Here is a 13,089-nt window from a genome sequence, read left to right as displayed (position 1 = left end):
GCTATTTCATAGGCTCCCCGTGATAACTCATTAGTTATAAGATGATGTATCCACTTAAAGTGAACATCATATCCTCAGAGGCAGCTTTGGTTCTCCATGGTATCCTCATGTCTTCAGTGAACTTGGTTCTTTTGTACCTTGCCAGGCTGAAAGTACAGATCAGCTGAATGACCCCTTCTTCAGATTTGCTTGGGCGCAGTTCAGTAGTCGCTTTTCTCCATGGGTGAAATGCATCTGGTTTTTGATTAACTTCAAACTTTTATTCAAATCCAGTTTGGGTTATTTGGTTAACTCAAGTTACACATCTTACATGTAGTTTTCCAATGGCAAGTAAGTACAAATACAGTTACCATGAAGCTAGATAAAGTAACATTTTTAGCTCGTCTATTCAGAGCTTCATTTTTCGTTTACACATGCAAATAGTTTACCAAATCTTTGTATGGGGACTGTATCAACAGCTCCGTTATTGCTGCAGAAGTACCCCAGAGCCTCAGTCAGAGGTACTCTGCTCACAGGTTCAGAAAAGACAAGTTCAGTCAAGAAGTGCTGCTATTTCACATCAAAGTCTGCTTTCCCTTGGCTGGATTTTCACTAGCAGACCCAAGAGTAGAATTATATCCAGTTGTGGAATTAACCTAACTAGTACCTGTGAGGTTTCCTGGCACATCAAAAAAAGGCTGGGAGGTACTCTCCTAGCTTAGGCTTTTTGGAGTGTTTTCTCTCTGCTGCTTTTCTAGCATACATCTTGTATTCATCTGGAACAGCTACAACATAAAAGCCACATAAGTGCCTTCCTGTCATCGAATTAATTTCCTTTATCCTTGCGGCTTGCATTTACAGAGCCCCTTTGGTGGTTCATAAGGCTGCTAGGAAATGAACGGCAATTCTGAAAGCTTGTTCCAACCTGAAAACTACCCCCACACTTCAACCTCTGGGTTACAAAGGAATGGCTTCCGATTTATTTATTTATTCGGAGCAATGTTTTGCCACAGAGTACAGTCAGGGTGTTGCTGTGGAGCCTTTGTTCAAGTATGAGCCCGGATAAAATGCATGGCGGGTAATTTTCAAGTCACATTTCTTTGTTGTTGTTTTTCCCCTTTAGTTTGTTGAAGTTGAAGGACAGATCACGTCATTAGTTGATCTGCACCCATCCTTCCTAAGGAAGGGTTACCGACGGGAAATCTTCATCGCTATAGTATGTTTCCTTAGCTATCTTCTGGGACTAACTATGGTGACTGAGGTAAGTAGCACCGGTTCTGGAAATTGCCTTCTTTTTTAGCCAGTTTTTAGACCAATTTTAGCTATGAAAGAGACTGCACGAAATTAGCCACTCAGAGGAGCAGTCCTCTTTAGATCTACAGAGCATCTTTCATCCCTAGATCTGAAAGCATTTTGAAAAGGAGCTCTATATTCCCCCCTTTTCAGTCAGAGGAACAGAGAAATGAAATCTCATTAAATTCAATCTGATCTCAGGTACTAATCGACATGAGTATGAATATTAACATCTGGCTCCAAATGATGAAACACCTTCAGCAGAGCAGATTAAGAATCCATCCAGTGCATGCAGGGAAAGAGATTTTTATCTTAGTTACACAGATTTGAATCAATTAAATACCCCTGGATTTATTCTAGTATAAACAAGATGGGAATATGTTCCAGTGGCTGCACTGTTGTGATATTTATCTCCAAAATAAAATCCAAGCCAGATTTTAAAAACAACTGGAAGAGCATGATTGTGGGAATTAAAACAGCACCTGCAGCAGAGGTGCCTAACAAACACAGTTTTTTCAAGTAAAAGTGCAGGTATATACGGTTCAGTGTAGTGAGAACAAGGAGTCTAACAGCACAGTATAAATATAGAAAGAAAAAAATGAACTATTCTCATTAAAAAAAGTCCTTCCACTCAATTCATAAATGAAGACCCTCCTGATGAACTGACTTCCATTTTTAGTATTTTGGAGGCATTAGTGTTAGGAGGTGACCTATTATTTCTTTACATCATTTGTTTCTATAAATGCCCATCCTAAAATACTTGTAAGAAGGAAAGATTTAAGTGTCTCAGTAGATTATACTAAGTGGCTTAATTTTGTTTGATCGTCGTCTTGTTTGGATGCATGTAGTAAACATACATATCCCCTGGGGAAGGTAATGCTAAATATTTACCTTACCTACTTGCTTGACATTTCTTCTTGTTAGACAACAATCATTAAGATACGTTGGTAGATGTTACTGGGAGCTGGGCCTGAAGTATTCAGGTTTTTTCCTGTTGGATCCTAATCCATTATGTCTCTCTTTTACAGGGTGGCATGTATGTTTTTCAACTCTTTGACTACTATGCAGCTAGTGGTGTATGCCTTTTGTGGGTTGCATTCTTTGAATGTATTGCTGTAGCCTGGGTTTATGGTAAGTGAGAATCCTTTCATCTGATACCTTTTGATGAGTCAGTGACAATTTTGCTAGCCAAACATTTAATCATCAGCCACCCCAGAATCTTCTTCCCAGCAACAGACACATGCCGTTAATATAAATTTGCACTGACCTCTTGGAGACAAATTTGCATCTGGGATGAAGCCAACCTCCAGTGTTTTTCCACACAAAAATGAGTATTTTTCCATTGCTAATTAATAAAGATACAATTAAGCATTTACATGTGTTAAGTTTAGAGATGAGAGTTGAAAGTTTGGCCAGCTGTGAAAATTTCTGTTTGTCTCTCAGAGAATTTCCTTTCAAAGCTGCAATGTCTGTAAGGGGCAAGCCAACCAAATAGGAAATACGAAAAGAAAGCTGACAGAAAAGTGTATTCTGTCCCGTTATTTTTAGACGATGCTGAGTACCAAGGTCTGACAGTAGCTGCCTGAGATGGTAGCTAAGGAATGATCAGAAGATGTTTGCTGCTTAGGAGTGGTCATTTCCCTGAGTCTTCATGTACTCCGTCTCCTTAGGAAAGTGAAACAAACAAAGCCTTCAGTTTGCATCAGTCAAATTTCTGTAGAAGCAGGATGTACCGTTTGCTGTTGTGTCCTTCCCATGGTGGATTCCCCCTGGCAAGAGCAGTGAGGGTCTGGGGAGAGGAGTGGGCAGGAGGGATTAGCATTGCACTCCTGCATCTAAATAATGAGGGGTGTATAGGATGAGAGAGTCCCCCAACCTTTGAGCTTCTCAAGGAGAAAATAATCTTGAACTTCACAGCCATGGAAAGCATTTGAACAATACATCTGACACCTTCGTCTTCCCTTTAAATATCCCTTGGAGGGGTTAGGAAAGCAGCTGTAATCCTACAGTCCTTACATGGCTTTTATATGCTCAATTCTGATAAATGCGCTCACTATCCGTTACAGGCGCTGATAATATTTATGATGCCATTGAGGATATGATTGGATACAGACCTGGTCCCTGGATGAAATGGAGCTGGACTGTGATCACACCAGTTCTTTGCGTGGTGAGTACTGACCCGGGCTCTTTCAAGTCTTCCACGTAGCAGCTCTGAGCTGCCTCTCACTGCTTCTCTTCAAGTGAAGGCTGTTGCATTCAGAGACCAATTTGCAAAGAGCTGCTGGAGGCTTGAACATAGCCCTCAAAGACATAGGTGTTAGCTGTTAATGTGACAGCTCTCTGCTGTGCCTGCACAAATTGCAGTTGTCTACATTTGAGTGGTTTTTTCTTAGGATTGGCAAAATACTACATTCAGGACACAGAAAACTCACTCTCCCAAGAGCAGTCCCTACTTTAAGTGATAGGACTACTGGGCCATTTTAACAAAATGACTTGAGCAGTCTGAGGCAGAGACTCGGCTTGAAGTATTTCATTTGCTGGGAAGAACACCCCAGAAAGCTCCTTGCAATGTACAGCAAGTATTTGAGCCCTGAAAAAGAACAGGCAATGTACTGCAGCTGCTCAGCACCGTTGCTTAACACCCTATTGTCAAGCAACAGTTTACCTATAAGCAGATGCAGATGCTCTTTCAGTAATTTAAATGGAAGAATAATTCGCTCATTGGTTTAAAATACATATGGTATCCATCAACTCTGCCTTTCACTGCCTGTCTTCTTAGGGTCAGTGGTAGCACCAGAGCCGTACTGCTTTCAGCATTTTTTGACCCTCACTTTGTTTTCTTTCTCATCCACAGGGGTGCTTTATCTTTTCTTTGGCCAAGTACAAACCACTGACCTACAACAAGGTCTACACATACCCAGACTGGGCAATTGGCCTGGGCTGGGTTCTTGCCCTTTCCTCCATGATCTGCATCCCTATGGTGATGGTCATCCGCATCATACAGTCAGATGGGTCGCTCATTGAGGTAAGAGCAACCGGTTGTCTGTCTGGAGGAGAAAGGGAGCTTTAACTTGCTGTTTTACACAAAATAAGCACAATGCTTGGAAAACTCCCACCTTGTCTAGGTAGGGCAAAGCTGGGTGCCTCTCCTGCAGTGAATGCAAACAAGAGTGTTAAAGATCACCTGTCCTTTGGGCTAACAATAGAAACAGAACAAACATGAAGCCTTCTGTCCTCAAACACCAGGTGATTTTACTTGCGTCCCACTTCTGCAGGTTCTAGTTTGGCAAATCGTTGCCTCCATGTGCAGACAAGTGCTCAAGGACTGGGGTGCTTCCCAGTGCCAGATCTCTCTTCTCCAGCCCACGGGGAGAAGGAAGCACCATCCTACAAATCACTAAGAAAACAAGAGAGAGAGAGAGAGAGAGAGAGAGAGAGAGAGAGAGAGAGAGAGAGAGAGAGAGAGAGAGAGAGAGAGAGAGAGAGAGAGAGAGAGAGAGAGAGAGAGAGAGAGAGAGAGAGAGAGAGAGAGAGAGAGAGAGAGAGAGAGAGAGAGAGAGAGAGAGAGAGAGAGAGAGAGAGAGAGAGAGAGAGAGAGAGACCTGGGTCAAACCTGGCTGTCTAAGAGCTCACTGAATTTCAGGGAAATTTGGATCCACCTGTGGATTGTGTGGCTCTCAGGCATGGCCTTCACTCTGGGGGACTGAATACAAGTCAAACCCTCCTGCCAGTGGGCTTCACTTTTTAGCTGTTTTTAAATTTTTATTTATTCCTAATGAATCAAATCAAAACACTGGATCCAGATTGCCCTGATCTTTGGAAAACTTTGGGTCGGATTCAGACTTGACAGCGCAGATTCTTTCAGGTTTGGATTTGCAGGCAATCTCTTGCCCTTCACAGTTCAGCACAGGTTCCCCTGATTTGTTTTTCTTCCAGTGGAAAGTTTTTAGAGACTGTGCAAGCATGAAACTTAGCAATTCTCTTCTAAGGTTTCAGATTAGTTTTGTTTTTGCCTAATGAGATGGTCTTAACTGCAGCCCAGGGTATTCTTGGAGGAGAAAGTGGGACACTTCGGGTTAGGAAAAAAGAGAGAATAGAATAAAAAAAGAACATTTCCCAGAGCACAAACACTTGCATTTGTTTTCCTCCAAGTGTTAATGGTCTTTTTCAGCTGTGGCCAGAGCATTTTCATGAGTGTTTATTTTCCTGCCTACATTGTCACCATCTATTGAAAGACAAGTCTAAAAGTAGCCAAAACACTCCTCAAAGACCATGTTAGGAAAGGAAAGAGAGTAAACACTGGTCAGATGCTGTTTAGTTCTTCCTTTGTGAACTTAGATGTAGGAGAGAAGCTGCCACTTGGCAATGAGCGGCTGGGCTAAAAGGCAGAGCTGTTTCTAAATGAGGAAGGAGAATGCACATAATTTGAGCAGCAGCTGCAGCGCTGAAAGCCCAACATGCAGGATGCTGGATAACGCTGTGAATGCCCTCTCCTGTCTGACTCGCTTGCATCAAGTCAGGCTCTGCAGCTGAGCAAAAGTTGAACGCAGTGCTCCACAGCCCAGGTCCCCGTGTCCTTGCAGAGCCACGCAGCATACACACGTCTCTGGCAGCCGCCGTCCCCATCCTCGGATTGCCACGTCCTCCATCCTGCACATGGAGACTCAGGGGCCGGCTGGTCTTCTCACCTCTGTTTTTCTTCTTTCTTTCAGAGGATAAAAGCAGTGGCTGCCCCCAAGGAAGTGAATCGGTGGTCCAAAGAAACGGAGAGTGGCACCCCCTTCTGCCCCAATGGAACTTCGAATGGCGGATTGATCAAGCCAACTCATATCATTGTGGAAACCATGATGTGAGCTCTCTCTGTGAGAGGATAAACCTGCTTTAACTGCCGTTTACTAACCATAGATTCTCATAGGACCAGGTTTACAGAGCTTTATATTTGCACTAGGATTTATTTTTATTTCTCACAGAGAAAGTTATTTTTTGTGTGTGTTTTTTTTTAATATTTTGTAAGGTAATCACAGCAGATGTCTCTCTGTAGAGGGAGAGCTTTCATATCAGACTAGACATATTACAGGAATTTACTATTATTGGGTTTTTTAAAAATATATATATCTTTATCTCTAAATATTATACACCTTACCACTTGAATTGATTGTCTTGCCAGCAATACATTCAAGTCTCAGAAAGCAATTTTAGGTGCTGGTATGGTTGGGAGCAGGGTAACCTACAGAACACACAAAAGGAGCTCTGTTTAGAGATATGATTAAAAAAAAGACGCTGTTTCAAGAGAATTTTCAAAGGTGTAGTATTTCCACCCTCTGGTTCAATTGTGGTAAACGACAGGCTTCAGGGTCACACTAGGGAAAGGGTACAGTTATGTTTAGCACAGTCCCTGAATAAAGATATAGCCGGGCAGCTGGAGCAGAGAGTTTGCGAGGGAGGCAGAGAAGTTGGGTGTGAAGAGCCTTGCGGCCATCCCTCCCTAGCATGGCGTTGGGACCCTGTCACACAGACGAGAGGAGGACTTTAGGAAGGTGTTTGCAGGATTTGGCATGGTTCACTCTTTTTTTTTTCCTCTCTTTTTTTCTTTTTTTAAGGTTTTGGGGGGTTTTTTACTTAAGTGAAATGCCTGCTGTTTATGCGTAGAGCAGGGAGGTTGAGTACCTGCTCCTGAGTTTTCCAGCAAAGCATATTTTAGTGTGGTGGCACTGGTGTAAACTTGAATTCTGCAAACTGGGAGGGGCAGCCTGTCCCCAGGGCAGCAGGGGCGAGTGCCCAGGAGCTGAGAGGGGAAAAGCAGCACCTGCCCTCTGGGTGCTTCAGATGTTTGCTTGCTCATTTGTTTGCATGTTAATTATTGGACTTTGGTTTTGGGCAGAAAAATAAAAGAATCCCTTCTGGACTCTGACCGTCCAAAGGTGAACGCAAACCAGGTCATCCCTGACAGGAGGAACAAAACCGTTCACCTACATTTGGTGTAACCGGTATTTATAACAGACAAGTTGTTAATAATAATAGTAATAAAGATAATAATACCATTCAGCAAACAGGTGCTTTTCATCCATGTATCTCAGAAATGCTTTGCCAAGTTCAGTAACCAGGATTTGCTTTATTTATTTATTTGGGGGGGTGTTCATTACTGTTGGGGGAACAGACAAAAGGACTAAAAGTCCCTTGTCCCACGTTACTAAATAGCAGCAGTGGACCTAGGGGCCCCAGTCTCCTTGCCCATCATTGGGTTAAAACGTAATTTTTTTTTTTTTTTGGGGGGGGGAGGGTGCAGACATATTTACGAGGCTTATGAATCGTTTCTGCTGAAGAAACAGGGCTTTCAGGATTTTAAGTCAAAGCAAAGGGAACATGTAACACTGAAATGTTTTGTATTTGGTCAGAAAGAATTGCATACTGTTCCAGGTTAGACTGGGGAGTGAAGAGAAACCACTACAAGGAGCGTAGGAATGGGGTTCTGCTTTGTGTGGGCGAGGTGGATGTTTCCATGGGGAATTGCTCCCTGAAGACTGTCCAAAACATGGACAAAATCTTTTTTTTTTTTTTTTTTAAAAAACTTGAGCAGGTTGTGCTGGGAACAGGTTCTCTGGCGAAACTCAGCCTTTTCTTGTGGGCATTGTAGTAGAGGGAGAGATTTTTTTTTCTTCTTATGATACCACAGTTAGGCTATCCAAAGGTATTTAGAGGAAATGCTTGGTAAAACCAGAGTTTGTATCTGCTTATGCTGCTGTCAGCTTGGTCTGTCAGGGCAGAGTTTGTCATTTAAACAGGAACATATCCAGTTCTTAACATTCCTACACAGCAGTTTTATTTTATTTTTTCTTGTCCCATGGGCTAACTGGCCGCAGAAGCGCAAACACTTGTTGATTAGCTTGCTGGTTTTCCTGTAACAGAAAAGGGGTGATTTAAAACTTAAGAGATGGACCAATTTAATTTTAAAAAAAAAAAAAGGAAAAAGTGGCTGCATCTGTAACTTTCAAAATCTTTCTAGTTTGAATTTGTACACATTTTTACATCAGATAGCTAAGTTGCAGCAACAAAACCAGCCACGGCAGAATTGCTTTTGCTTTCTTTTTCTGGGTGCTGTATTATGAGAGTTATAAATGAAACTTTTCCGCAGCTGGAGGTGACTAACATCTAGTGTCACCTGCTGGGCCAGTGGCAATAGCCATCCAAAGGTCACTGGGGGAATTCTGTGAGCCAGTGGGTGTCATCACATGTGCCCAAAATAAAGGAACATGCATACAGCTATTTTTTTTTTTTTTTAATAGCCTTTAACCATCAAAGGCAAGGAAATGTAATCAAAGATAACTCTCTTTAGTGGGCTTCAGCTTGGACCCTCATTTTTGAGTTACAGTTAGTGTCTGCAGTAAACAGGCACGCTTGCCTGGGTGAAGAGGCAGTAGCAGGTTAGGGGGGTCTAAATTAATGGTTTCTGTGAGTGCAGATGAAACACTGATGCTTGATTTATATTTTTTTATATCTATACATTGTCATACAACTGTTTTTGAGATATAGCGTGCACATCACTTTCGTGCTGTGACAAGCTTTAGTTAGGGAAAAATAATGGTTTGGCTATATCAAAGATGTCTCTGACGAGTCAGCTTGGTATTTAGCCATCTCCCGCATTGTGGAGAGCGTCTTTGTGTTAAGAACCAGAGGGCTAGTACTACACCTTTCAAAGTACAACTACTAGAGAACTAGAACCCAGCCCCATTTCGATATAAACTGTGCCATTCAAATCAGTTGCTTCCATGTACCAAGTGAAAATGTCTCGCACATATGCAACAACCTCATTGAAGCATTCTCTATGTCAACTTCTCTGGCCCTGCTGTGCTCTTCAGCATGACTGCAAGGGAGGGCTGGGACTCACGAAGAGCTAAGAAATTATTGTTTCTGGAAAACAGTTCCCCTCTCCCCTCTTCTCTCCCCTCAAAAAAAAAAAAAAATTAATTCTTCTTGTTTTATCCGGGGTTTGAGTTCCAATGAGCACATTCATATTTTTACAGTTTTGGGTTTTCCTAACACTTTTATCAGATTTCTGAACTTTTCTTGATGATAAATTTGCATTTCAACATGATCCTCTGCCAAATTTATTAAAAACATAATTTTTCAAAAAGTCTGTGTTTTCTACCTATTTCTGACTGCAAATACAACTGATTTTTTCCCTAATTTACTTGTTTAAACACTTGTGACCTATTTTACCTGTTATATGTAAATGAGGAACTCTATATTAAAATATCATGACTAGTCATAGATGAACTGGTTTGGATCCAGGGAAAAGTTAGTGCAGTTTTGGCATGAGATCTTCAGAACGAGATCCCTGAGTTTAAAACCAGAATAAAACAAGACAAAACCCACACCTTTTTGTATTTCATGTACCTTTGTATTCATGGATTCTTCTGGGCTTGAAAAACGGCAGATTTTCAGCAGTATTTATTTCCAGCTGAACTGAAATCAAGAGATAGTAGAAATGTAAAGGGGAACGTTTAGTCCACAAGATTTTCCAACCTGTTTCATATTTTTCTCAATTTTCCAAACTTTTTCAGTTCACCTGTCACTAGTTATGATCTCACTGAACGGGCATCTATTGTAAGGGACTTTACCAGTAGTCTGTATTTTGGTATTTAAACAGTATGATTTCATAAATAGAACTGCTTTTTATTGTTGTTGTTATTGTTCTCATTTTCCTTCTCATGCGTAGCGTTCCTTTTCATCTGGTCCAAACAGATCCACACACTTAGAAAAGTCCTCTTTTAAGTGTGAGGTAGTAGGTCCACAATGGATTTGTTCTTGTGTTGTAAATGAAAATACAAAAGCCTAGCAGCTGTGTTTGCCATCTAGAACAATGCTGGTGGTCACCCTGCAGCAGCAGTGCAGCTCCTGGAGCGGAGGGGAGTTAGGAATGGTCTGCTGAAACAGCTCAGCAAAACTGATTTTTGCAGCTGTTCTTGGGGAGAGGAGGAAAACAAAAAAAAAGTGCAGCCTTACGGTTGCTGTAACACACAAAAAAAAAAAAAACCCAACCCACCAACAACCATTAGCAGTGCCTTTAATGTCACCATCAGGATAGCATCTTCTGCAGCTGTTTTCAGTCCTGTGTGCATCCTCCTTTCTCAACTGCAGATACTCCTGGTTCCTCTTCTCTGTCTCAGCGTTAGACAATTCGAGTAGATCTGAAGACACACGGACATTTCCATTCGATAGGCCTTTTACAAGTCTCCTCCCAGTCTGCTTTTATTTGCTAAGGAGACTTACAGTTTCAGTGAGGTCATGCTTGTCACACTTGGGTTCAAAGCTCCCACTTGTTGCGTCAATGGCAAAACTCCATCCGTGGGAGAAGGATTTGAACGTTTTTGAATAACTGATTATTAGCTTCCATGTCTTGTGGTCACTGCAGGATCACTCATGGAGGCATAATGTATATAAAATGTTAATAAGCTGTGTATTGAATGGAGTGGACAAGTTAGTTAAGCAGCTCAAGTACACTTGGAAGAAAGATGACCCTGACATCATTTCCAGGAGATTCAATGGAAGTTGCTCACTTTCAGTAAAAAAATAAATAAATCTGTGTTTAAGTAGACTAGTGGATGAAATCTTTCACCCTCATATGCATGCACACAAGTGGGGACATTGCTTCTATTCCTAGGCTGCAAATCATGTGCGTAAGTCTTGCAGAGCTGTTTAGGATGAGGATTGAGAAGGTTTAGGCACCACTTGCCTGCAAAGAGCCAACCTGCCAGGGTGCCCAAGTGGCCTTTCCTAAATTGGGGGATGGTGAAAGAGGGAACATAATGACAAAATCCTAGGCTGTGGCCCCTCCAAGGAAGCCTTGAGGTTGGACTTGAAAACTCTTCTGGCTCCTTGTAAGCACCACATGGCTCCTGGTATGGGAGGTTGGGTGTGGTGTGGGTTCAGGCAGCTGCCTTGGACTTGTTTTCTCCAAAATCAGCATCCAAAGCCTTGCGGTTAGGATTGACGTGGTGTTGTGTATTTGTATATTTGCATGAGCAAAGGTCAGGAACTGTCAGACCCTAGTAGCTCATTTTATTTCTTGTAATCAAAGTTAAGCTTAAGAAAGAAAGTATTCAGTTGATTCGGTGACACTTGAAACCCCCAAAACCCCATGAACTAGTGCAAAAGAAGCCCCCTGAGCTCCATTCTTTGGTCACAAAAATTTTCTATTATTTGTATCAATGGTCAATTTGAGTTAACTAGAAAGCTTGATCAAGAACGACTTGAGCATAACCAGCACTAGCCCCAGCTGGAAAACTGCCCAGTCCAGCCCTGCACCCTCCACCGGATCATGGCTCTTTTCTGCCAGCCCAAAATAAACCTGTACATGGACAATGCTTCGCTGCTTTTAAAAAAAAATAAAAATCTGAATTTGTTTGTTTCTATTAAAAAAAAACCAGAAACGGTCAATTTTTGGTGTGTTTTTTCCAATTGTCATTTTGAATTGGTGATTTCAATTTACTTGTGTCCTAAAAAAAAGCAGGAAAAGCTTCAGACACCATTTGACCAAAGAAAAGAGGCAAGCTCGAAATTTTGCAGACTGAAAACATTAAGAAAAATAATCACTCCCCCATCCCTATCAAAGGTGGAGAACTTTAGTGACAGGGCTTGCAACTGGAAAAGAGCCGGACCCTGCTGGTATTGCTTGACTATTGAATGGCAGCGCAGGCATGGCCTTTTTGTATCACTGCTGTGTCTTAATTTGAAATAATCGGTAACAGTGTCAGAAATGAATCGCCACAAGCTTTACACAGCCCTGAGCTTTAGGAGTAAAGCAAATTAAAGACATTTTAAAAAGGAGTGAGTTTCTGGAGGCTTCCTCCCCGTGGTTTGGCTCTGTGGCGCACAGCGGGACAGTGCAGCTCGCTTTCCCATTTGCAGCAAAGGGAAAACATGGCCCGACTTGACAAATCAGAAGAAATAATGGGGAAAAATATAGTTTAAAAAAAAAAAAGTGAAACTTGATTATGCTAAGGAGCTGTGCATGTGTGCTTTTGTATGCAGGGGAAGGCTTCGGTCCTGTAGCATAGTACATGTTAGCATGATACATATTGTTTCTAAATCTATCTGCTTCTGCAGTTGAGATGTTAAAAAGATTTGATTTTTGTTTTCAATATATAAAGGAAAAGAAATGAGAACAGTGGCAAAATCATGTTGAGAGGCTGAAAAAACACTTGGGGGCAAGTTGAGTTAGTTTGTCATCTGCTCCTGCTCTGGAAGCCAGCAACTGTCTCTCAGCATTGCAGCATCCCAGTCCTGTTCTGAAGTGCTCGTTGTTCAATAGGATGTTGTTTTTCTCCAGTGTAATGTTGTGATTGTTACCTGATAATGTTGCCAGGGACTTCACGTTATAAGAGGTGGTCCATCTTGTGTGATGTATTTGGCTAAAAAACAGTGGTGGTTTTTTTATTATTTAAATTCCTAGCAACTGTGACTACAGTAATGTGATGAGTAGCACATACAGTGAGGAGGCGATGTCCATGATGGCCTCCTTAAAAATGTCATCTGAACTTTTTAGAAAAAAAAAAACAACTAAAAATATTTTTAAAAGATTTTAAATCATTTTTTGTGTGTTCCAAAACGGAATATTTGTATTTGAAAAAAATCCTGGACTGTAATTTAATCCTAAAAACCCTAGCCTTTGTGTATATGGTAAATTTGTATTTTGCAGTTTCTGTTTTGCTTTTTAGATAAATAAAATGTATATGGATATTTTTAAGTCATCTTTGCTTTTTTAGATGAGTTTGTAATCACCTTATAACTGAAAATAAAACTTTCCTTTATAAACCA

The 13,089-nt window shown here is 41.4% G+C and overlaps 1 protein-coding gene across 2 annotated transcripts in view; it reads left to right on the top strand.

Annotated features, from left to right (window-relative positions):
* SLC6A6 (solute carrier family 6 member 6) overlaps positions 1-13,089 on the top strand; it is a 58,837-nt gene extending 45,748 nt beyond the window's left edge. For both annotated transcript variants that reach the window (XM_019473441.1, XM_019473440.1), the window contains 5 exons: positions 1,103-1,240; positions 2,301-2,403; positions 3,339-3,439; positions 4,127-4,297; positions 5,985-13,089. In XM_019473441.1, coding sequence (XP_019328986.1) covers positions 1,103-1,240; positions 2,301-2,403; positions 3,339-3,439; positions 4,127-4,297; positions 5,985-6,125 — 654 coding nt within the window. In that variant the 3' untranslated portion in view covers positions 6,126-13,089. The remainder of the gene's footprint in view (positions 1-1,102; positions 1,241-2,300; positions 2,404-3,338; positions 3,440-4,126; positions 4,298-5,984) is intronic.

This window comes from Aptenodytes forsteri, unplaced genomic scaffold (assembly GCF_000699145.1).
Source record: "Aptenodytes forsteri isolate BGI_AS27 unplaced genomic scaffold, ASM69914v1 Scaffold53, whole genome shotgun sequence".
NCBI lineage: Eukaryota > Metazoa > Chordata > Aves > Sphenisciformes > Spheniscidae > Aptenodytes > Aptenodytes forsteri.
This window is presented reverse-complemented; position numbering and strand designations above follow the sequence as displayed.